The sequence below is a fragment of the Marmota flaviventris genome, chromosome 5 (assembly GCF_047511675.1).
Source record: "Marmota flaviventris isolate mMarFla1 chromosome 5, mMarFla1.hap1, whole genome shotgun sequence".
Lineage (NCBI taxonomy): Eukaryota > Metazoa > Chordata > Mammalia > Rodentia > Sciuridae > Marmota > Marmota flaviventris.
The window spans coordinates 31,143,077-31,165,165 of record NC_092502.1 but is presented as its reverse complement, the minus strand read 5'-3'; the positions used below and the strand labels follow the sequence as shown (position 1 = coordinate 31,165,165).

The 22,089-nt window shown below is 39.2% G+C and overlaps 2 protein-coding genes across 5 annotated transcripts in view; one reads left to right on the top strand and one right to left on the bottom strand.

The window, feature by feature from the left end:
• Sar1b (secretion associated Ras related GTPase 1B) overlaps positions 1–815 on the bottom strand; it is a 30,093-nt gene extending 29,278 nt beyond the window's left edge. Inside the window, exon 1 of the mRNA XM_027949660.2 lies at positions 704–815. The gene's annotated coding sequence lies outside the window, so the exon portion shown is untranslated. The remainder of the gene's footprint in view (positions 1–703) is intronic.
• Positions 816–9,023: 8,208 nt separating this feature from the next.
• Positions 9,024–22,089, top strand: part of Sec24a (SEC24 homolog A, COPII coat complex component) — an 88,716-nt gene continuing 75,650 nt past the window's right edge. For all 4 annotated transcript variants that reach the window (XM_027949586.2, XM_071612065.1, XM_071612064.1 and 1 more), the window contains exons 1-2: positions 9,024–9,390; positions 20,646–21,113. In XM_027949586.2, the coding sequence (XP_027805387.2) occupies positions 9,294–9,390; positions 20,646–21,113 (565 nt within the window). In that variant the 5' untranslated portion in view covers positions 9,024–9,293. The remainder of the gene's footprint in view (positions 9,391–20,645; positions 21,114–22,089) is intronic.

Sequence of the window (22,089 nt, the reverse complement as noted above, 5' to 3'; positions counted from 1 at the left end):
TAGTTCTTCAGAATAAGACAACATGATAACATAGAGCTTGAAGTAAGAACACGAAAACAAACAATAGTAGGCTTAATTTTTCAAGTTAAGTGGATTCCTCCACCTCATTTTGCCCAATATACCAAATAGCTTAAATTCCTGACAAATGTAGTTCTTTCGACTAACGATACCGGAGTTTTAGCTGTTTCAAAACAAATTTCTATCTCGTAGGAAAAATGTTGAACACTTTGTAAATCTTTGGCTTTCTAAAGTGAACCTTTTTCCCACTCAGCTGGGACTTGGCTATGGCAAAATGTTAACTACTGCCAGGAAGTAAGCTCGATTTGCCTCCTCGACAAACTGGAAAAGCTAAAAACAACACGCAGTGTCACAGCCTCCCCAGCTGTCAATGATCCCCGCTGCCTTCGCCTTACCAGGGGAGGAAACTGGGGCCCATGAAGGGGCTCGCCTGCTGTCATCTCGCGCTTTCCTGAAATAACAGCGCCTGACAGCAGCCAGGTCCTGCCCAGAGGGACACCAGGGTGGCCCCGAAGAGCACTGTCCGGACTCGTCGTCCCTCTAGACGCCCGATTCCGGGCGAAGAACTGGCGACTCTTCATCTCAGGGCCACCAGCAGGAGCTCAGGGTGGACCTAAGCTTTAAAGTGCGCCTTCTTTCTGGGTACACAGCTGCTGCCCGCCGGTCCGCAGGGGCTGCCACTCACCTGAGACTGGAATGAACGTAATTCCTTCCTCCGAGTCGGCCCTACACTTTCTGAGGCCGAATTGCAAAGCGCTATGGCTGCCGGACCCCAGCTCACGTCAGCTCCTTCCGGGCCAGAGGGTGCCTCACTAGCTAAGGTCCGCAGGGCCGCAGCACCGCACGCAATAAGTTCCGCCCTCTCAGGGTCTGGTAACCACTCCACACCTGCCACCCACTCTAGTAGCTTGAGCGTCCCTCCCCACCCCAGCCCCAAGAGGATTTAGCGACCCACTGGCCTAGAAGAGAAAGGAATACTGATGCCTCACTTGAAAAAGTTATCCATCACATCGGTTTCTTAAAAGTACCCTTTTAGCCGGAGGCAGTGGCACATGCCAGTAATTTCAGTGACTTGGGAGGCTGACACAGAAGGATTGCAAGTTTGAGGCCAGCCTCAGCAATTTAATGAGATTCTAAGCAACTTAGCGAGAGACTGTTCCCAAATTAAAATTAAAAAGGGTTGGGGATGTAGCTCAGTGGAAAAACATCCCTGGGTTCAATCCAAAAAAAAAGGGGGGGGGGGGGGGATAGGGATGTAACTCAGTGGTGAAGTGCCCCTGAGTTCAATCCTCAGCACCTAAATAAATATATAATAACATACAAATAGGAATAGATAAGGGAAAAAGCATTAGGCAAATATTATGGTTTAACTGTATAGTATTGGCTTAAAACATTGGGGTCATTGCTTACCAAACTGAAATCTTAAGGAGGTTTTGACCAGTATAAAACTATGGTGGGAATTTTGTAGTTGAAAATATGTGGGTTGTATTGCAATAACTCAAGATTGAAAGCTGAGATCAATTCAGTAATGAGATTGCTGCAATCATGCAAATGAGAGGTAACAAGGAACTGGGTTGGGTCAATAGGAATGGAGAAATAATCATGTGTGAGAAACTAGAGGTTGAAATCTGCAAGAGTTCATGATTGATTGCATGTAGTTCAGCAGAGGTAAAAGCAAAGTCCAAAGTAGTTTTCTTTTTTTTTTTTTCCTGAGGATTGAATTTAGCACACCCTGCACACTAGGCAAGTGATCTATCACTGAGTTACAACACCAGCCCTTAAAGTGCAAAGTTTTAACTACACTTCTCTCCATCTCTACTATTACAATTTACTTAAGATCATCTTTGGTCACTTGTTATAGCAATAACTCCATTCTTTCCCCTCCAATCAATTGTCCTCACAGCATCTGAACAATTTTTCCTATAGTTCTGGTGATTGAACTCAGGGATGCTTAAGCACTGAGCCACATTCCTAGCCCTTTTTATTTTTATTTTTTATTTTGAGACAGGGTCTTGCTAAGTTTCTCAGGGCCTTGCTAAGTTGCTGAGGCTGGCTTTACACTTGAGATCCTCCTGCATCAGCCTCCTGAGTCCCTGAGATTACAGGTGTATGCTACCACACCCAGCAGGATGGATTTTTTTTCTTTAAGTGATTTATTTCAAAGCATGAATTATATCAAGTTGCTGCCATTTACAATTCTTGAATTGCTCTCTAAAGCCTCTGAACACTCTGCAAAGGCTTATAGGGCTCTCATTGCTCTGGCACCCTCTACTTGTCCAATCCTGTATCATACCACTCTGCTTTGCCTGCCACAGCAAGGTCATTCCTGCCTCTGGGCTTTTTCTCTCCACTTTTTCTCTCCATCTTCTCTCTTTGTCTAGCTAGCTTTCTCATAATTTGGATAACAGCTTAACTGTCATCTCCTATCCTAACATACTATCCAAACCAGGATCTTGCTTGCTAGTCTCTGTCTTAGCACTAGTTCCTCAATAAACTTACTAATTTAGAAATGTTAAAATATATATGTATTTATGTTTACATTTCGTTAACCTCCACAGAAGGCAGAGAGCTTGTCTGTACTTTTCTCTTTTTACCTGGTGTCTGGTACAGTGCCTGACATATGGACGGCCTTCAGTAAAATTTTTAAATTAATTGAGTGAATTAGTGAATGAAGGAGCTGGTGAGGTCATTCATCAAATAGTGTCATGAAGAAAAAATAAGTTTATAGAGTTGGGCACAGTGGTGCAGGCCTGTGATCCCAGTGACTCAGGAGGTTAAAGCAAGAGGATTGCAAATTTGAGATCATCCTAGGCAATTTATGGAGAACCTGTTTCAAAATAAAAAAATAAAAGGGTTGGGGATGTAGTTCAGCAGTAAAGTGCCCTTGAGTTCAGTCCCTACTACTGCAAAAAATTAATAAGTGCTGGGGTTGTGGCTCAGCGGTAGAGCACTCGCCTAGCACATGCGAGACCCTGGGTTCAATTCTCAGCACCACATAAAAATAAATAAGATAAAGATATTGTGTCCAACTAAAAAATAAATATTAAAAATAAATAAATAAATAAGCATATGGGAGATATAGAGGCAAAGTTGTTTCTCACACTTCTGATACTATGATGTCAAGATGTGTATAGAGTGGGTGATGATAGAGGGAGAGATTTGAAGTTAGAAAAGAAAAAAAAGAGGTGCTGCTATTTGCTAGTATATTTTCAGACTTTCCCAGAGAACATAGGACCTGACCAAGGGTTGACACCATTTTAGCTATAGTCATTAGGCCTGTATCAGATGGGACACAATGTAGCACAGTAGCTAAGAACCTAAAAGAAAGAAAGAGAAACATAGGGCTGGGGATGTGGCTCAAGCGGTAACGCGCTAGCCTGGCATGCGTGCGACCCGGGTTCGATCCTCAGCACCACATACAAAAACAAAGATGTTGTGTCCGCCAAAAACTAAAAAAAAAAATTCTCTGTTTCTCTCTAAAAAAAGATTAAAAAAAAAAATAGAGAGGAAACAGTTTAGAAACAAGTACTAGTGATATAGTTTAGGCCATAAGTGCAATAGGAACATATACTAGTGGATCAATGAAAACTGACAGAGTCAGAAGACTAAAAGAAATAACACCTTTTTTTTTTTTTTTTTTTTTTAATGCTGGGGATGGAACCTGGGGCCTCATATATGCTAGGTAAGCTCTCTACCACTGAGCTCTAGTCCCAGCCCAAGAAATGATGCTGTAAATGTATTCATTCAAAATGGTTTTTCTGGGGGTGAGGCTCAGTGGTAGAATGTTTGCCTAGCATGCCAGAGACCCTGGGTTCAGTCCCAGCACACCTCTCCTAAAAGGTCTACTGAATGCCTGTTAAGTGTGAGCCCCAAGTGCTAAAAATACATAGGTGAATAAAACATAGTCCCCAGTCTTCACTTTCTGACAGTCTATTTCTTAGATACACATAGTTACCTTAGAATTGATGTATAGACTTATATTTCATTGAAGAAAGATAAACACAGATATGTAACAAAGATGAGAAGAGCTAGGAAGCAACAGAAAAGGGTAAAAGGGAGAGAGTGAACAGGGTAAGTAGGTTATTGGACAGAATGTTCAGAGATGACTTCTTTAATAAGGTGATATTTGTTGGCAAAGGTGTGAGAAAAAAGGTACACTCATACATTGCTGGTGGGACTGCAAATTGGTGCAACCGCTATGGAAAGCAGTATGGAGATTCTTCAGAAAACTTGGAACGGACCATTTGACCCAGCTATCCCACTCCTCAGTTTATACCCAAAGGACTTAAAATCAGCATACTACAATGATGCAGCCACATTAATGTTCATACCAGATCAATTCACAATAGCTAAACTACGGAACCAACCCAGATGTTCTTCAACAGATGAATGAATAAAGAAAGTGTGGTACATATATACAATGGAATATTACTCACCCTTAAAGAAGAATGAAATTATGGCATTTTCAGGTAAATGGATGGAGCTAGAGAATATTATACTAAGGTAAATAAGCCACTCCCCCGAAAACAAAGGCCAAATATTTTCTCTGCTAAGCGGATGCTGATCCATAGTGGTGGTAGGGTAGGGTAGGGAAGAATGAAGGAATTTTGGATTGTGTGGGGGTGGGGAAGCAGTGCTGTGGGGATGGGAAAAAAACCATAGAATGAGACAAACATTATTACCCTATACACATGTATGATTATCCTACTGGTGTGACTGTACTATGTACAGCCAGACTGTACTATGTTCAGCCGGAATGTGCTCCATTCATGTACAATGTGTCAAAATGCATTATACTGTTATGTATAATAAATTAGAACAATTTTTTAAAAGTTTTATTAAAGAAAGTAATATTTGAATAAATCTGGGAAGAGGTGAAATAATGAGCTCTCTGGATGTCTTGAGGAAGAGCTTCCAAGTAAGGAATAAAGGTAAAGATGGATTTATGCTTAGACAGATAAAATAGCATATGTATCTGGAATGGACTGAGTGAAAGGGAGTATGGGAGAAGATGAAGTCATAGAAGTAGCAAAGCTGGGTTCTCTAGGGCTTTGAAGGTTATAAATAGAATTTAGGTTTTACTCAGCATGAGAAAAGTCATGCTGAGTCAAGCATAATGGCTTATGCCTGTAATTTCAGTGGCTCAGAGGCTGAGGCAAGAGGATGGTATGTTCAAAACCAGCCTCAGCAACTTAGTGAGGCCCTACACAACTTAGAAGACCTGTCTCAAAATAAAAAATAAAAAGGGCTGGGGATGTGACTCAGTGGTTAAGCACCTCTGGATTCAATCCCTGGTACCAAAAGGAAAAAAAGAAAAGCCATGCTGAGGGATTGTTTTGGGGGGTACAGGGAGGAGTACTGGGGATTTAACTCAGTACCACTGAACTACACCTTTTTAAAATATTTATTTTTGAGAAAGGTCATCACTAAGTTGCTGAAGCTGGCCTTGAAGTTGGAATCCTCCTGCCTCAGCATGCCAGGTCGCTATGATTACAGACATATGCCACTATGCCCAACTCACGCTGAGGAATTTTAACTTGATGGAGCAGGCAGGGGTAGGAGTTATAGATTTGAGGGTACAGGAAAATAAAAGTGCGATAAGTATTTTAGGAACTCAATTCAACATGTAGGATGGATTGGAGACAGGAATCCAGAAAAATGATTCCAGTAGTTCAAGTATAAGATGAAAAGTAACCATTATAGTAACAGTAAGAATAAGAAATACATAAACAGAAAAGTGTCCAAGAAAGTAATGGGATTTACTGGTTTGGTGTGTAATGAGTGTACTTGTGATGTAGCTTCAGAGCAGCTGACTTGAGATACAAACAGATGTCCTGTCAGGCAAATGAGGCCAGAGGAACTGATCCTAAAATGGCACAAGAGTTTCAGTGAAGGAAACTGTACAAATTAGTTTGGAACTGAAACTGCTTTTTAGTTTGAAATAAACAGAACAATTTTTAAAAATTTGTTTTTAGTTGTAGATAGACACAATGCCTTTATTTATTTTTATGTGGTGCTGAGGATCGAACCCAGTGCCTCACATGTGCCAGCTGATTGCTCTACCACTGAACCACAACCCTAGCCCATCTGTAGCCCTTTTTATTCTTTATTTTGAGATAGGGTCTTACAAGTTTACTTAGAACTTTGTTAAATTGCTGAGGCTGGCCTGAAACTTGGGAACCTCTTCCCTCAGCTTCTTAAGCCACTGGGATTACAGGTGTGCACCAGCGCTGAAAATAATTTATAACAGACATATGAAAGGTTTCTGTTGTTCTGGAAAGAAGTAGAATTAAAAAAAATAGACTCTATGAATGACATTAATTAAGGGCAGGTGGAGTAGATATAGTTAATAGAAACAAAGAAATATCAGTAAGTTTAACAATTGGCAATAGCACTAATAATTTCCCGTGATATTTTAAGTGGTCATACTTTAAGAAGTCATATAAGATTTGATATTATGTGGGTTCCTAATACTTAATATGAAAATTATATTTTTGTATGTTGTTCCACGTTAATTCTTTAACTTATTTTACTACTATTCCTCAGTATTTTAAAGCTGACTACAATGAAAATGTTACAAACATTTGAAAGACTTAATCATAGTTTGGGGGAATAATAGCCACAGGGAAACTTAGAACAAATTTTAGAGAAAAAATTGTTTACTTATTTTTTTTTAATGGAATTTTTTTTTAAAGAGAGAGAGAGAGAATTTTAATATTTATTTTTTAGTTTTCGGCAGACATAACATCTTTGTTAGTATATGGTGCTGAGGATTGAACCCGGGCCGCACGCATGCCAGGCAAGCGCGCTACCACTTGAGCCACATCCCCAGCCCCAATATTGTTTACTTATTAGCAAACTACTTCTAATTATTTAACTGATTTAATCAATGAGGTTATTTTCTTTCAAAAATCTCTGAACACAAAGGTATTGCTTAAACAGAACAAAGTTCAAAGAAAGCCTGATTTAACCAAATCAAATCTCTGCCAAGGTCAACAAACTAAGATAAAAAATATATAAATATATAAATATATATATATATATATATATATATATATATATATATATATATATATATATGAAGAGAATTAAACTGATGTAAGTTTGAGACCAGGCCTATGTATTTCTCTCTTTGAGGAGTAACCCTGGTTTTCTGTCTGATTTCATGAAAGTCCAATTGTTTTCTGAGGTCTATTTATTCTTTAAAACATTAAGAAGCTTGTGATTTTTTTTTTTTTTTTTGGTTCTGGGAATTGAACCTAGGGGTGCTTAACTACTGAGCCACATCCCCAGCCCTTTTTTGTATTTCATTTAAAGACAAGGTCTCACTGAGTTGCTTAGGACCTCGATAAGTTGCTAAGACTGGCTTTGAACTTTGAATACTCCTGCCTCAGTCTCCCAAGCCACTGAGGTTACAGGCATGTGACACCATGCCCCGCTGTGTATTTTCTTAAGTGTTCTTGGATATGTGATTTGCGATTTTGTTACAGGAGTTCTAAGCTGAAAACAGTTTGGCCAAAAGCATTATCTTCATCCTAAAGAAGTCTTTACAGCTGGCTCATGGTGCATACCTGTAATCCCAGCAACTGGGGAAGCTGATGCAGGGGGATTGCAACTTGGAGGCCAGCCTCGGCAATTTAGTGAGACCCTGTCTCAAAATTAGAATAAGGTCTGGGATGTGGCTGGGTGGTAAAATGCTCCTGGGTTAAATGCCCAGTACCAAAAATAGAAAGAAAGGAAGAGAGCTTTATACCTGCACCTTGTAAAAGAGAAGTTTTAATTGTTGAATTCCATTCACAGCAAATACACTAAGGTGCTGAGATAAATGATAATTAAAACAGGGTTATGGTAAAAGTTCACATTTAGTTATTTATTCTTACTGCTTGTTCTTCAGGACTGACACAGTGGTTTAGATCTTGCTCTTTTTCCAAGTAATGTAACATTTCATAGTAGACATTTGATATTAAATGCATTAGGTAAGGTGTACTTCACCCTGAGGTTGTGAAACCTGTAGCATGACATTCTAATCAACAGTACAAATCTGTGAAGAAGGATTTTGTCATCGGCTTAGAGCAGGAAAAACCTAAGTAGAGTGAAGGTAGCTAAGATCAATACTGAAATCATTAATTATGTTGTCCAATCACCCAGTTTCTACTTCTCTTTGGCCTCAAAAGTCAAAGTCTACTCTCAAAAACAAAACAAAAACCCCTACTTTCCCAGTAGGGAAGTTTGAATTCTTCACCTTACAGCGGATCCACAAACTCTTAAAGAGGAAATAAAACTGCCATTTAATGTAATGTTGGAGGATGGGGTGTATGGCTCAATAGAGTGCTCTCCTAGCTTGCGTATGGCCTGGGGTTAGATTCTCAGAACTAATTAAAAAAAAAAAAAGTGCTGTTAATGAACTTCAGTGTGACTATGCTATGGATAATCGAGTTTAAAAATTAAAAGTACCTCTGAATCTCCAGTAAAAAAGCAAAGGCTTCTTTACTTGATCACATTTTTAACATACATATTTAACTATCTCTTTAAAATAATTCCCTGGAATATGACAACAGAATGTGAAATAAAATAATGTGATGAACATTAACCGGTTCAGCTACTAGTGGTGACATAATCCCAACAGAGGATGATGACGTTTGTAGTCTCAAGTAATCCTCAAAGACCGGGGAGAGGAACTGTTTGTCCCACTCCACGAAAGCAGCCACTGAAGTCTGCATTCATTGCCCCCGGATCCCCGCTCAGCCCGCGAGGTGACGTCCAAGACGCGGGGATTTCCGCAGCTGTGACACACGCCACTTCCGGCCGGCAGTCGGAGTCAGTGACGTGGCAGGCTAGTCCGGGCACCGTCCACGGGGCCGGGACGACGGGACAGTCAGGTGGCCTCGGGGCAGCCCCACGGGGAGAGGTGAGCGCTGGAGAAGCCGCGAGCCCGGAGCCGGAAGTGCCACGTGTCCTGATTGCGCCTGCGCGGCCAGCGGCTGACAGGCACTTCCGGCCGGGGCCTCCCTCCTCTCCGGTTTAGGCTGCCGCTTCCCAGCCCAGCATTCGCGGCCCCACTGGCCCGACTTCTAAGCTTCAGTTCCCAGGCCAGGCCTTGGATGCCGGTGGGCTGGGGAGAGTGAAGCGCCATGCCTCGGGCTTGATGCTCCGCCCTCTCCTCCAGTCTTCAGTCCTAAGTCTTTGGCCCTCTCCCTCTGCTTTCAGCAGTCTCTCCGCTGGGCGCTGTTGTCGACTCAGACCAGTACCTTCCAACAAGGATAACTGCGGTCGTCATGTCCCAGCCGGGGATACCGGCCTCCGGCGGCGCCCCAACCGGCCTCCAGGCCCAGAACGGGGCCTCCTCGACCTCGGGGTCTCCCTACACCAACGGTGAGTGCTGCACGGGGGCGAAGAGCAGGGCTCAGCGTGGGCCCAGGCTTTAACTCACCTTTGGATGCTGTTTACTCTTCAGACGACCGTGGAAGAGAGGGTGACCTCTCGGCTGGGGTCTGGCGCGGGTGGTGGTGGGCGGCTGAGCCCCCGATACCGCGGCGTTTGTGCACTCTCAGGCGCCGGCTCGTTTTAGCGTTTTACACACACACACACACACACACACACACACACACACACATTCGGTCAGCAAACAGTTAAAGAGCACCCGCTGTATGCAATGCCCTGGCAAACAAGGGTGAAAAAAAAAAAAAAAAAAAAAACAGATTCGGTCAATCCCTCAAAAACGGTCCTAGTGGCTGTGCCTTCACCCTCCGCGCCACCTAGCTCCAGTCTCCAGGGGAGCAGAGTTTGGAGTCTGATTCGTCTCGAGCAGATTGGGGTCGTATTTATTCTGAGTTTGCGGACATGAATGAAAGAGTGACTTCTTGCGGAGACCCCTTTAGGACCTACTCATCTCTCCCAGGACTTTCCCAGAACTGTGCCTGGGCCACCTGTTCAGTTTTTCAGCCTTGAAAGAACCAAGTAGATTTGTTGTTTGATTTCCTAAGGCCTTTACATCACTTGGAAAATGGTTGGACCTCTGAGAGGCATGTACATGTGGCACTGTAATTTGTAATTTGTGTGAGAATGTCTTAACTCTTCTAGGATTCCTTGAATTGTCGTACGTGATGATTTGCTAAACATTTTTTTTAATTGTTGTAATCGAGAAAGATTTTCTGCCAACAGTCTGCCTACTTACCAATTAACTGACACATCTTTGGTTTATGGAAATAAGACCAGCAGAATAATACTAAAGTACTTAAATTGCACACTGGAATCTAAGATTACTGTGAAGTTGGAGAAAATAGCCAGTGACTAAAATGGCCAATTTATATTGTTTTTAGAGAAGTCTACTGTTTCCTTTACAAAGAAGGCTCTTTTTAGGACTTTTAAAATATCTATGGGTAGGCAGCTATGTGGGCAGAAGCTAGAATAGGGAATAGGCACTGAAAGTGCATTAACTTGAATCAGTTGTTCTTTCTCAAGTTTATAGTAACAGATTATGTAAAGTACATTCTATTCTATGGTATTTAGTAACATTTACCAGGAAGATGAAATCATTTTAAGACATTCACTTTAAGGTGAAAAATTAAACAAGATGTTACAGGGCCATGCATTTTTCATATAATTGCTAAATTGCAACCTTTTTTTAATTGTTAAATTTGTTGTAATTAGTTATATATGACAGTAGAATGCATTTATGCACTTTGTTACATCATATATAGTTGGGATATAAATTCTCATTTTTCTGAGTGTACATGTTGGAGAATCATATTGGTCATGTAGTCACATATATACATACAGTAATAATGTCTGTTTCATTCTACTATCTTCTAAATTGCAATCTTATATAACCTTTTTTTAAAAAAATATTTTTAGTTGTAGGTGGATACAATATCTTTATTTTGTTTATTTAGTTTTTTATGTGGTGCTAGGGATCAAACCTAGGGCCTCACACATACTAGGCAAGTGTTCTACTGCTGGGCTACAACCCAGCCCTTATATAAACTTTTGAAAGCAAATCTTGCAAATGTACTTCTAAGTTTATATGTAAGTGTGGTTACTATAATTTTGAAATGCTAAAGGAATCTAACCACTGTGATATGCTGGTTTTGAATTGTTATCACTATGTTGCTTTGATTCAGGTCAATGGGCATTTGTTGCACACCTTCTAAGGTCTGTCCTTGAAGATATAGAAGAGAATAAGAAAGCACTTCCTGTGCATAGGTTGCCCAGAGCCAGTTGGAAACTCAGCATTTTGACTAGTGATTGCATTTTAGGATGATAGTAGCTGAAAGAATGCAGCCAATTTGAGATGAGGAGTGAAATAACAGGAGTTTGCATATAAGCCTCTTTTAAGATATAATTTCAGTCTTTTTTTTTTTTTTTGGAGGGGAGCATTCTACCACTGAGGAACATCCCCAGCCTTTTTTTATTTTGAGATGAGCTAAGTTGCTAAGTTGCCCAGGCTGTCCTTGAATTTGAATTCTTTCTGCCTAGCCTCCCAGGTAGTTAGTATTACAAGTGTGCACAACTGCCCCCTTGCTTCATATTCTTTTTTTTTTTTTTTTTAACATTTTAGTTGTTGATGGACAAAATACCTTTATTATATTTATTTATTTTCATGTGGTGCTGAGGATTGAACCCAGGGCCTCATACATGCTAGGCAAGCACTCTACCGTTAAGTCACAACCCTAGCCTCCTTCATATTCTTATTTATAAGCTCCATTTCTAAAGTTTATTTTCAATAAATGGCCAATATCCTATGTTGGGTTTTTTTTTTGTTGTTGTTGTTGTTGTTGTTATTGTTGTTGATCCCAGTAGTAATACAGTGAGTAGGGATGTGGTGGTGAATTGAGCAGGGGGGTGGTGGAGGGGATATTCCTCTAGAAAGTTTTTTTTTAAAAAAAAGGTTCAGTGGGCATAATGGTGCATATCTGTAATCCCAGTGACTCTGGAGGTTGAGGCAGGAGGATTGCAAGTTCCAGGCCAATCTCAGTAATTTAGTGAGGCCTTAAGCAACTTAGTGAGACCCTGTTTCAAAAGATAAAAAGAGCTGAGGATGTAGCTCAGTGGTAAAGCATATGTGGGTTCAGTCTTCAGTACAAGAGAAAAAGAAAGAAATTAAACAAATGAAAAAAAAAAGATTCAATGCTGGAATCTAGTTTTAGTTAATTCTTTCAAGGCAGTAATTGCTGCCTAAGTATTCTATTGAAAAACTCATGCTTTAAATTTAATGTAGCTTGCATAAATTTCATATTATAGTATAGTTAGATGTTCAGACATTTTTAGATTGTAATCAAAGGCCTATTAATAATGACCTTTTTCATTTTTTTATAACTTGCTTTTATATTGTGTGGTGTTATTATGTTACAGAATTTGCATTATGACCTAAAAGTTGTTTAGACAAGTTTTTCTAAATCTTTGTGTGGATTGTATATAACATATTTCTTTTGCAAAAAAATTGATAGTGAGACTGTATAGTGCTTGAACTAGCTGATCTTTTTTTTAACTAGCTGATCTTAATCTGATTAGCATGTAATAAGGCTAAAGTCAAATAATTAATCCCATTGAACCTTACCTCCTTTATCAACTATTTGAATCAATGTGCCAAGACAGAAATTGCAGTTTTATTGCTTTCATTTGTTTATAATAATTATGTAATATTCACTTTTTTACTATAGAATTAAGGGTGAGAAGGATATTCTCCACCTTTCTCCTTTATTCCTAATATATCGTAGCTTTATAATGTTTGTTCCGCTTCCCTCTAGACCTTAAGCCCTGTGAAGAGAAGGATATCTCTTTTTGCATATTATTCTTTCTCCAGCTCCCCACAGTGTGTAGCACATTTTAGGAATAGCCAGTTTTGTTGAACAAAAGTGTTAGAATTGGGTATTTTGTAAGTCATTTCACTAAATATGTATTGATTTGTTAATAGTAAAATTGGAGCTCACTTCCAAATTCTTTTTTTCTTCTGGCTCTTTTTTGCACAATATCATCAGTCAAAACAATAGAATTTGTGAGCCCAGCATCATGATGCACATATGTAACCCCGGCAACTCAGGAGGCTAAGGCCAGAAAATCCATCCTGGACAGCCTGTCTCAAAATGAAAGGGTGTGGGGATGTAGCTCAGTGGTAAAGTGTCCCTGGGTTCAATTCCCAGTACTAAAAAAAAAAACAACCCACCAACCCATCCAGAGTTTTTTTTTGTCCCCCAGAGGGGGCATCAAGGGGCTAGGACTGTAGCTCAGTGGTGGAGCGCTTGCCTAGCATGTGTGAGGCGCTGGGTTTGATCCTCAGCACCACATATAAATAAATAAAATAAAGGTTAAAAAGAAAAAAACAACAATACTATTTAAAAAAAATGCTATTCATCTAATTTAGGAGTAACAAAAATGTCAATTTTCAAATTTCCCTCTAATGTAAATCATGCTTATGATTGTGTATTTAATATAAGAAGTCTTTAATTATGAAACAAACATGATCTAAATAAAAGTGGCATGTGGTCTGTAACACTGATTATTGTGTTTTCAGTAGTAGAGGCTGTAACTCTGGATTCCCACAATACCTTTTGCAGATCTCTTTTAGAATTTACCAGTTGGGTGCAGTGGCACACACCTGTAATCCCAGCAGCTCAGGAGGCTGAGGCAAGAGGATCACAAGTTCAAAACCAGCCTCAGCAATTTAGCAAGGCCCTAAGCAACTTAGTGAGACCTTGTCTCAAAATAAAATATAAAAAAAGGGCTGGGGATGTGGCTCATTGGTTAAGCACCCCTGGTTCAATTCCTGGTACTGAAAAACAAACAAACAAAAAAACTACCATATATTGCATGTAGTAACCATTGTGCTTCTTGTTTTATCTCCGCTAATAGACTGAGAGCTTCTTAAAGACAGAAACAGTGCTGGTTGCAGGGGTCACAGTGGCCTGTAATCCCAGCTACTCTGGAGGCTGAAGTAGTAAGTTCAAAAGTTTAAAGCCAGCCTGGGCAACTTAGTGAGACTCAAAAAGGGCTGAGGATATAGCTCAGTGGTAGAGTGCTCCTGGGTTTTATGCCCAGTACCACAAAAAAATGGGTGGTGGGGGGGAGAGAAATAGTAACAAGAATTAGTACTTATTTTATTGTCACTTACTATGTGCCCAGGCACTATGCTTTGTGGTTCTGTTATAAGCATCATCTCATATCATCTCATTTAATTCTTACAATAGCCCTATGAGGTAAGAAGTGTTTTTTTTTTTTTTTTTTTAGTTGTAGATGGACACAATATCTATTTATTTTTAATGTGGTGTTGAGATTGAACCCAGTGCCCCACACATGCAAGGCAAGCGCAAGCGCTCTAACACTGAACTACAACCCAGCCCTGCAAATAGATATCTTTCTTTTTTTTTTAATTTTTTTTTTGTTGATGGACCTTTATTTTATTTATTGTATGTGGTGCTGAGAATCGAACCCAGCTCATCACGCATGCTAGGCGAGTGCTCTACCACTGAGCCACAATCCCAGCCCACAGATAGATATCTTTCTATTAGACATCTCCACTTGGATTTCTTGGCACCTGAAAATTACTATGTATAAAATACCTCTTTGGTCTTTTTCCCTTTATCATTTCCCACCTTCTCTAATCTTTTTTCATCTTTCTGTTCTAATGAATAGTACTGTCCATTCACTGAATTGTTCAGGTCAGAAAGCTAGGAGTCATCCTTGATTCCTTCCTTTCTTTATTACTCCTATTATTTCTATATCCCATACTGTCTGTTCTGTTGAACTTGTAATTGTAATTCAGATGTTTTAAAATTAATGTATAGAAACGAAATATTTCTGTGACCCCAAATGTTAAATTCTTTTTGTTAAATGTCTATACAAATACAAAATTCAGTATAAACTCCATATGTATATAGCTGTTGTATCATTATAAATTCAAAACATTGAAGTAAAAATATCTATAAAAGCAGTACAGTTCATCAACAGATACTTATAAAAAATAAATATAAATGGCCAACAAATATATGAAAAAAACATCTTTAGCAATCAGGGAAATGCAAATCAAAACTATACTGAGATTTCATCTCATTCCAGTTAGAATGGCTGCCATCAAGAATAGAAACAATACTAAATGCTGGAGAGGATATGATGGAGAGGAATACTTTTACACTGTTGGTGGTATTGTAAATTAGTAACACCACTATGGAAATCATTATGGAGGTTCCTCAAAAGATTGAGCATGGAAAGCTGGTCACAGTGGCACATACCTGTAATCCCCATGGCTCGGGAGGCTGAGACAGGCGGATTGCAAGTTCAAAGCCAGCCTCAGTAAAAGCGAGGCACAAAACAACTCGGTGAGACCCTGTCTCTAAATGAAATACAAAGAAGGATTGAGGATGTGGCTCAGTAGTTAAGTGCCCCTGAGTTCAATCCCCGTACCCCACTCTCCTCCCCTGAAAGAAGAAGAAAAGAGATGGAGCTTGGAACCATCATATGATCCAGCTATATCACTCCTTGGTATTTATTCTAAACAAAGTCAGTATACTATATTGATACATGCATACCCATGTTTATAGCAGCCCAATTCACAATAGCCAAACTATGGAACCAGTCTAGCTGTTCATCAGTGGATGAATGGATAAAGAAAATGTGGTATATATACACAATGGAGTTTTATTCAGCCATAAAGAAGAATGAAATTATGTCACCAGCAGGAAAATGGATGGAACTTGAGAATGTTGTGTTAAGTGAAATAAGCCAAACTCAAAGGCAAGGGGTGTACGTTTTCTCTCATATGTGAAAGCTGGAGAAGAAAAAGAAAGGTAGGAGGGGGTGTCTCATGAAAATCAAAGGGAGACCAGTAAAATCAAAGGAAACCAGGGGGAGAGAAAGGGAAATACTGAGGAATGATATTGGCCAAATTATATCGTTATATTGTGTGTATGTATGAATATGTATCAACCAGTCCCACCATTATGTATAATTATAATGCACCAATAAAAATATGGGAAAAATACAGTTCAATTTTAAGACACTCAATAATATGATAGTTTATCTGAAGCCAAAGTTGATTGGATTGTTTAGTTTTATGATGGAGCTCTGGTTGGGTGCTATCCTGGTCACTCACTATTTTTATTTACTTTTTTGGCTTGAACCCAGTCTTTGATATTCATTTTCCTAAGTCTTTTCTTTCTTTTTTTTTTTCCTTTCTTTCTGTACTGGGGATTGAACTTAGGGGCACTCAACCACTGAGCCACATCCCCAAGTCCTATTTTGTATTTTATTTATAGACAGGGTCTCATTGGGTTGCTTAGCGCGTCAATTTTGCTGAGGCTGGCTTTGAACTCATGTTTCTCCTGCCTCAGCCTCTCAAACAGCTGTGTGCCACCATGCCTGACCAGCTCTTTTTCCTTAAGGCTTATTTGTTTGTTTGTTGCTGGGGATCAAACCCAGGGTCTAGCACATATTAATCACCTTACTCTACCACTCTAGCACATGTTCGGTAAGTGCTCTGCTTTGGGGCTATTCCTTCAGCTCTCTTTCACACTCATGATAACACTGGATACATCCTGATAATCTTCCCATTTCAAGGTCATTTGATTAGAAACCAGAATTCCCCTTTGTCATGTGTAACCTGATTCCAGGAATTAGGACATGGACTTCCATGTGAATCATTTCTACTTAAAATACACATCAGCCCCATCATTCCCTGGTTATTTGTCTTCCTTTTAAAAAATGAATATTGTTTTCAGTTGCAGAGAGAAAAATTTTTTCCTATAACTTCTTAGGTTCAAGTATGTGCCACCATACTTGAACTTCTTTATCAAATCCATACTTCTTTAGTGTAGTCCTCAATTCCTGCTTCACTTCAGGCAAGTGTCTCAACAATTTGCTCTTGTCATACTGAGCTTTTTTCAGAATGCCTTTCCACCATCACAAGCTGTTGTAAATATAAATTCCTTTACAGGAACACTTTTTTTTTTTTTCCCTTTTTTGGTACCAGAGATTGAATCCAGAGTCACTTTACCACTGAGCCACATTCCCAGTCCTTTTTATTTTTATTTTTAAATTTTAATATAGGGTTTCACTAATTTGCTTAGGGCCTTGCTAAATTGCTGAGGCTAGTTTTGACCTTGCAATCCTTCTGCCTCAGCCTCCCAAACCGCTGGGAATACAGGCATGTGTCACCATGCCTGGTTTACAGGAACACTTTTTTTTTTTTTTTTTTTTTTATAGTTTTTTAGTTGTAGGTGGACACAATACCTTTATTTTGTTTTTATTTATATGGGTGCTCAGGATTGAACCCAGGGCCACACACGTGCTAGGCAAGTGCTGTACCACTGAGCCACAACCCCAGCCTTACTGAAACACTTTTTTTTTTTTTTTTTTTTTGTAATATACTCTTTTTCCTGAGGCTATTCTTTATTTTTCGGGCTTGTTTGTTTTGTATTGGGGATGAAATACAGGGCCTAGCACATGCTATGCACATTCTGTATCACTGAACTACACCCCAGCCTTCTCAGGTTTTAGCTTAAAATTCCCTTCCTCGGGAAACCATCTTTGCTACCTTTCTGTCTTTAGTCTAGCCCAAGTGTTGCCTACTTTGGGGCTCTCAGTGTCATAGGGTTCCCCTATCATATCACTCTCTATTGGAGTGCCTGGTATTTGCCAATCTAGACTGAGCTATCGGAGGAGTACAGGGATGAAATGGACCTTATTCACCTTTGCGTCCTAAGAATGTTCTTAATTAATAGAGCTGTTCTTTAACAGATGACAGACAAGAAAAAAAAGATTAGTTCAAATAATTTGCTTTACTAATATCAGATTTATAATTTTGCTGCAGTGTTCAGGACACAAATATATGGGGTTTTTTTTGGATAATGCCAGTAGAGAACATTTCAAGAATGCTAATTAGCCTTACTTAGTGACACATGCCTATAATCCCAGCAATTTGGAAGGCTGAGTAGGAAGACTGAAAATTCAAGGCCAGCCTGGGTAACTCGGTGAGACCCTATCTCAAAGTAAAAAATAAAAATGACTGGGGATGTAGATGTGGGGTAAAGTGCCCCTGGGTTTGATCTCTGATACTGAAAAAAAAAAATTAATAATAAAAAGTGCTAACTATACGAAAAACACTGTTATAAATGTTTCACATAAATCTCATTCTCACATTTTATCGGTTTTCTGTTACTGCTTTAACAAATTACCACAAATTTAGTGTCTTCAACCAACACAAAATTAAGTTCTAGAGGTCAGAAGTCTGACTTTGGTCTCGCTGAGTTAATATCAAGGTATTTTTAGGGCTATAATCCTTTCTGTAGCTTCTGTGAGAGAATCTGTTTTCTTGCCTTTTTCTATCTTCTGGAGGCTCTTCTCCAACAGTCCTTGGCTGGTAGTCTTCTTCCATCTGCAAAGCCAACAGTGGGCTTGGTGGGTCTCACATAGCATCACTCTGACACTGACTCTTGCCTCCTTCTTTCACCCTTGTGATTACATTAGATATATCCTAATAATAATCCCATTTTTTAAATATTTATTTTTTAGTTGTAGTTGGCACAATGCTTATTTTTATTTATTTATTTTTATGTGGTGCTGAGGATTGAACCCAGGGCCTCACACCTGCTAGGCAAGCACTCTACCGCTGAGCCACAATCTCAGCCCCAGTCATCCCATTTTATTTATTTATTTTTATGTGGTACTGAGGATCGAACCCAGCGCCTTGCACCTAACCCAGCAACTTGCATGTGCTAGGCAAGCAAGCACTCTACGGCTGAGCCACAACCCCAGCCTGCCCCAATTATCCCATTTTAAGGTCAGTTGATTAGCAACCTAAATTGCATTTTCAGCCTTATTCTCCTTTGTCATATAACCTAACACAATTCCAGGGATTAGGAAATGGACTTCTATGTGAGTTGTTTCCACTTAAAATACACAATAAGTGTGATCCTATTACTTTTCCCATTTTATAGATAAGGAAACTGAGGTACAGAGAAGTTAAATATCTTGGTGCTGGACATCAACCCAAAGCTCAAGCTTGCAATTCTCTTTTTGTTGTTGTTGGTTTTGGTATGTTGTCCAGGCTGGACTCCAGATATCCTCTTCACAGCCCTCTGAGTACTGGAATTATTAATGTGTGACTCTATACTCAGTACAAAAGGTAAAATATTTTGCTCAAGAATGAACACTTAACTAAAAGGATTTGACTCTGATGGCATCTATTTATACAGGAAATCTTGGTCATAGCAAGCCAAAGAATACCAAGATTTTAGGGTGGGATTATTTCTTAATCTATTGTAACTACCAGGAATTCAAGTCAGAAAACCAACTAGATGGTTATTCATATAATTCTGGATGAAGATGAAATTTGGTGTTGATACAGGGATAGGAATAGGAAAGACTGTAGAATAAATCTATCATAATTTTCCTATGTACACATATTAAAATACCTAAGTGAATCCCACCATGGGATTCTGATTAGAATAAGATTTATCCCATGCTTGTATTGTATAATTTTATCAAAATGGATTCTACTGTCATATATGAGAAGAACCGATAAAATAAAATAAAATTACCATTGAACTCAAGGTCACTCAACCATTGAGGCACATCCTCAGCCCTATTTTTTATGTTTTTTTTTGGTACTGGGGATTGAACTCAAAGGCACTCAACCACTGAGCCATATCCCCAGCCTGATTTTGTATTTTATTTAGAGACAGGGTCTCACTGAGTTGCTTAGTGCCTTGCTTTTGCTGAGGCTGCTTTGAACTCGAGATCCTCCTGTCTCAGCTTTCTGAGCCTTTGGGATTATAGGTATGTGCCACCACACCTGGCTCTATTTTATGTATTTTTTTAATATAAAGACATGGTGTCACTGAGTTTAGGCACTAAGCTTTTGCTGAGGCTGGCTTTGAACTAGCGATCTTCTTGCCTCCCGAGCTGCTGGGATTACAGGCATGTGTTACTGTGCTCCGGCTGTTTTTTTCCCTTTTTGTTGGTCTGTTTTAAACATTCTAGATGATAGTGAGTGGTACCTTGTTGTCGTTTTGCTTTGTGTTTATTTAATGACTGATATTTGTATTTCTCTAATGATTAATAATGTTCAGTGTCTTTGCATGTGCTTATTAGCCATTTGTATATCTTCTTTGAATTATATGCCTATTTTGAAAAATTTTAATAATATTTTTGCCATACTAGGGATTGAACCCAGGAGTGCCTCTACCACTCAGCTACATCCCTACCCCTATTTTTATTTTTTTAAATTTTTTTTTTTAAATTTTGAGACAGGTTCTCACTGAATTGCTCAGGCTGATCTCCAACTTGTGATCTTCCTGCCTCAGCCTTCAGAGCAACTGGGATTACAGCCAGGCACTACCACTCTTGGGACTACTTATTTTTTATTTTAATTTTAAGTTTTTGTACTGGGAATTGAACACATGGTCACTTAACCACTGAGCCACATCCCCAGCCCTTTTTATTTTTTGAGACAGGATCTCGCTAAGTTGCTTAGACCCTTGTTCAAGTTGCTGCGGCTGACCTTGAATTTGGCAATCCTCCTAGCTTTGCCTCCCAAGTTGCAGGTGTGCAATACTGGGCCTGGGGCTACTGTATTTTTTTAAAGTGTTGTTATATTCACTTGAAAGACTAATTTTTCCTTCTCTTCTTATTGGAAGGTCCTGTTCAAAATGCACTGATGTCTTCACAATTGTCAGTGAGTCAAGGATATAATTTCCAGCTTCCAGGATCCTATCCTCATCTAATACCAGCAAAGACTTTGAATCCAGTCTCTGGACAGTCTAACTACGGTGGTTCTCAGGGATCTGGGCAAACTATTAATAGACCACCTGTAGCTTCTAATACAGTGACACCTTCACTCCATAGTGGTCCTGTTCCTCGAATGCCACTACCTGCTTCTCAGAATCCAGCTGCTGCACCGATGCCTTCTGGTAGCTTTCTTCCTGGAGCCAACATACCACCACATCCAAATTGGCAATATAACTATCCGCCCACAGGATCACAGACAAACCATTATCCTCGTGCATTATCCCAACCGACTGCATTGGGGAGTACAAACTTAACAACAAATCATCAATATGTTTCTTCTGGAGACCCTTCACTTCAAAACAGCTTCATAAAATCAGGTAGTATTATTAGGAATGTTAAAAATGTAGAAATAAACAACTTTTGCTTGTTTAGAGATTTGAATGAATACTTAAAGCCTTAAAACCACATGGAAAATTGTTGGTTTAAAAAATTATTATAAATCTTTAAGTAAATTACTTGTAATATCTTTGAATTAACTCAGTAACTTAAATTAATGAATTATTTCTGCTTTGCTTCTTTCCTTTGAAGGTATTCTTTTTCTTTCTTCCTTTCTTCCTTTCTTGTGATGGGGTCTTACTATGTTGCTCAGGCTGGCCTTGAACTCCTGAGCTCAAGCAATCCTCCCTCAGCCTCTGAATAGCTACAGGCTGTTTTTCTTTGAGTCACTTGTGATATTTGCAGAACCACTTCCTCAGGGACTGGCCACTACTTTTGGCTTTTTTTAAAATTCTTTTTAGTTATACACAACAATAAAATGTGCTTTTTTTTTTTCTTTTCTTTTTTGTTCTAATTAGTTATACATGACAGTAGAATGCATTTATGGAGTATAACTTCTTATTCTTTTGGTTGTACATGATATAGAGTTATACCTGTTATGTAATCATATATGCACATAGGGGAATAATATTTGATTCATTCTACATATTTTTTCTACTCCCATACCTGCTCCCCTCTTTTCATTCCCCTCTATCTAATCCAAAGTATTTCTGTTCTTCCCTAGTGCCCCCTCCCCTTATTGTAAATTAGCATCCATGTATCAGAAAAAACATTTGGCCTTTGGTGTTTTGGGTTTGGCTTATTTCACTTAGCATAATATTCTGTAGCTCCATCCATTTAATTGCAAATGCCATGTTTTATTCTTCTTTAAGGCTGAGTAATATTCTATTGTGTATGTATACCACATTTTCTTTATCCATTCATCTGTTGAAGGGCACTTAGGTTGGTTCCATTAAACTTAGCTATTGTGAATTGAGCTGCTTTAAACATTGATGTGGCGGCATCACTGTAAGTATG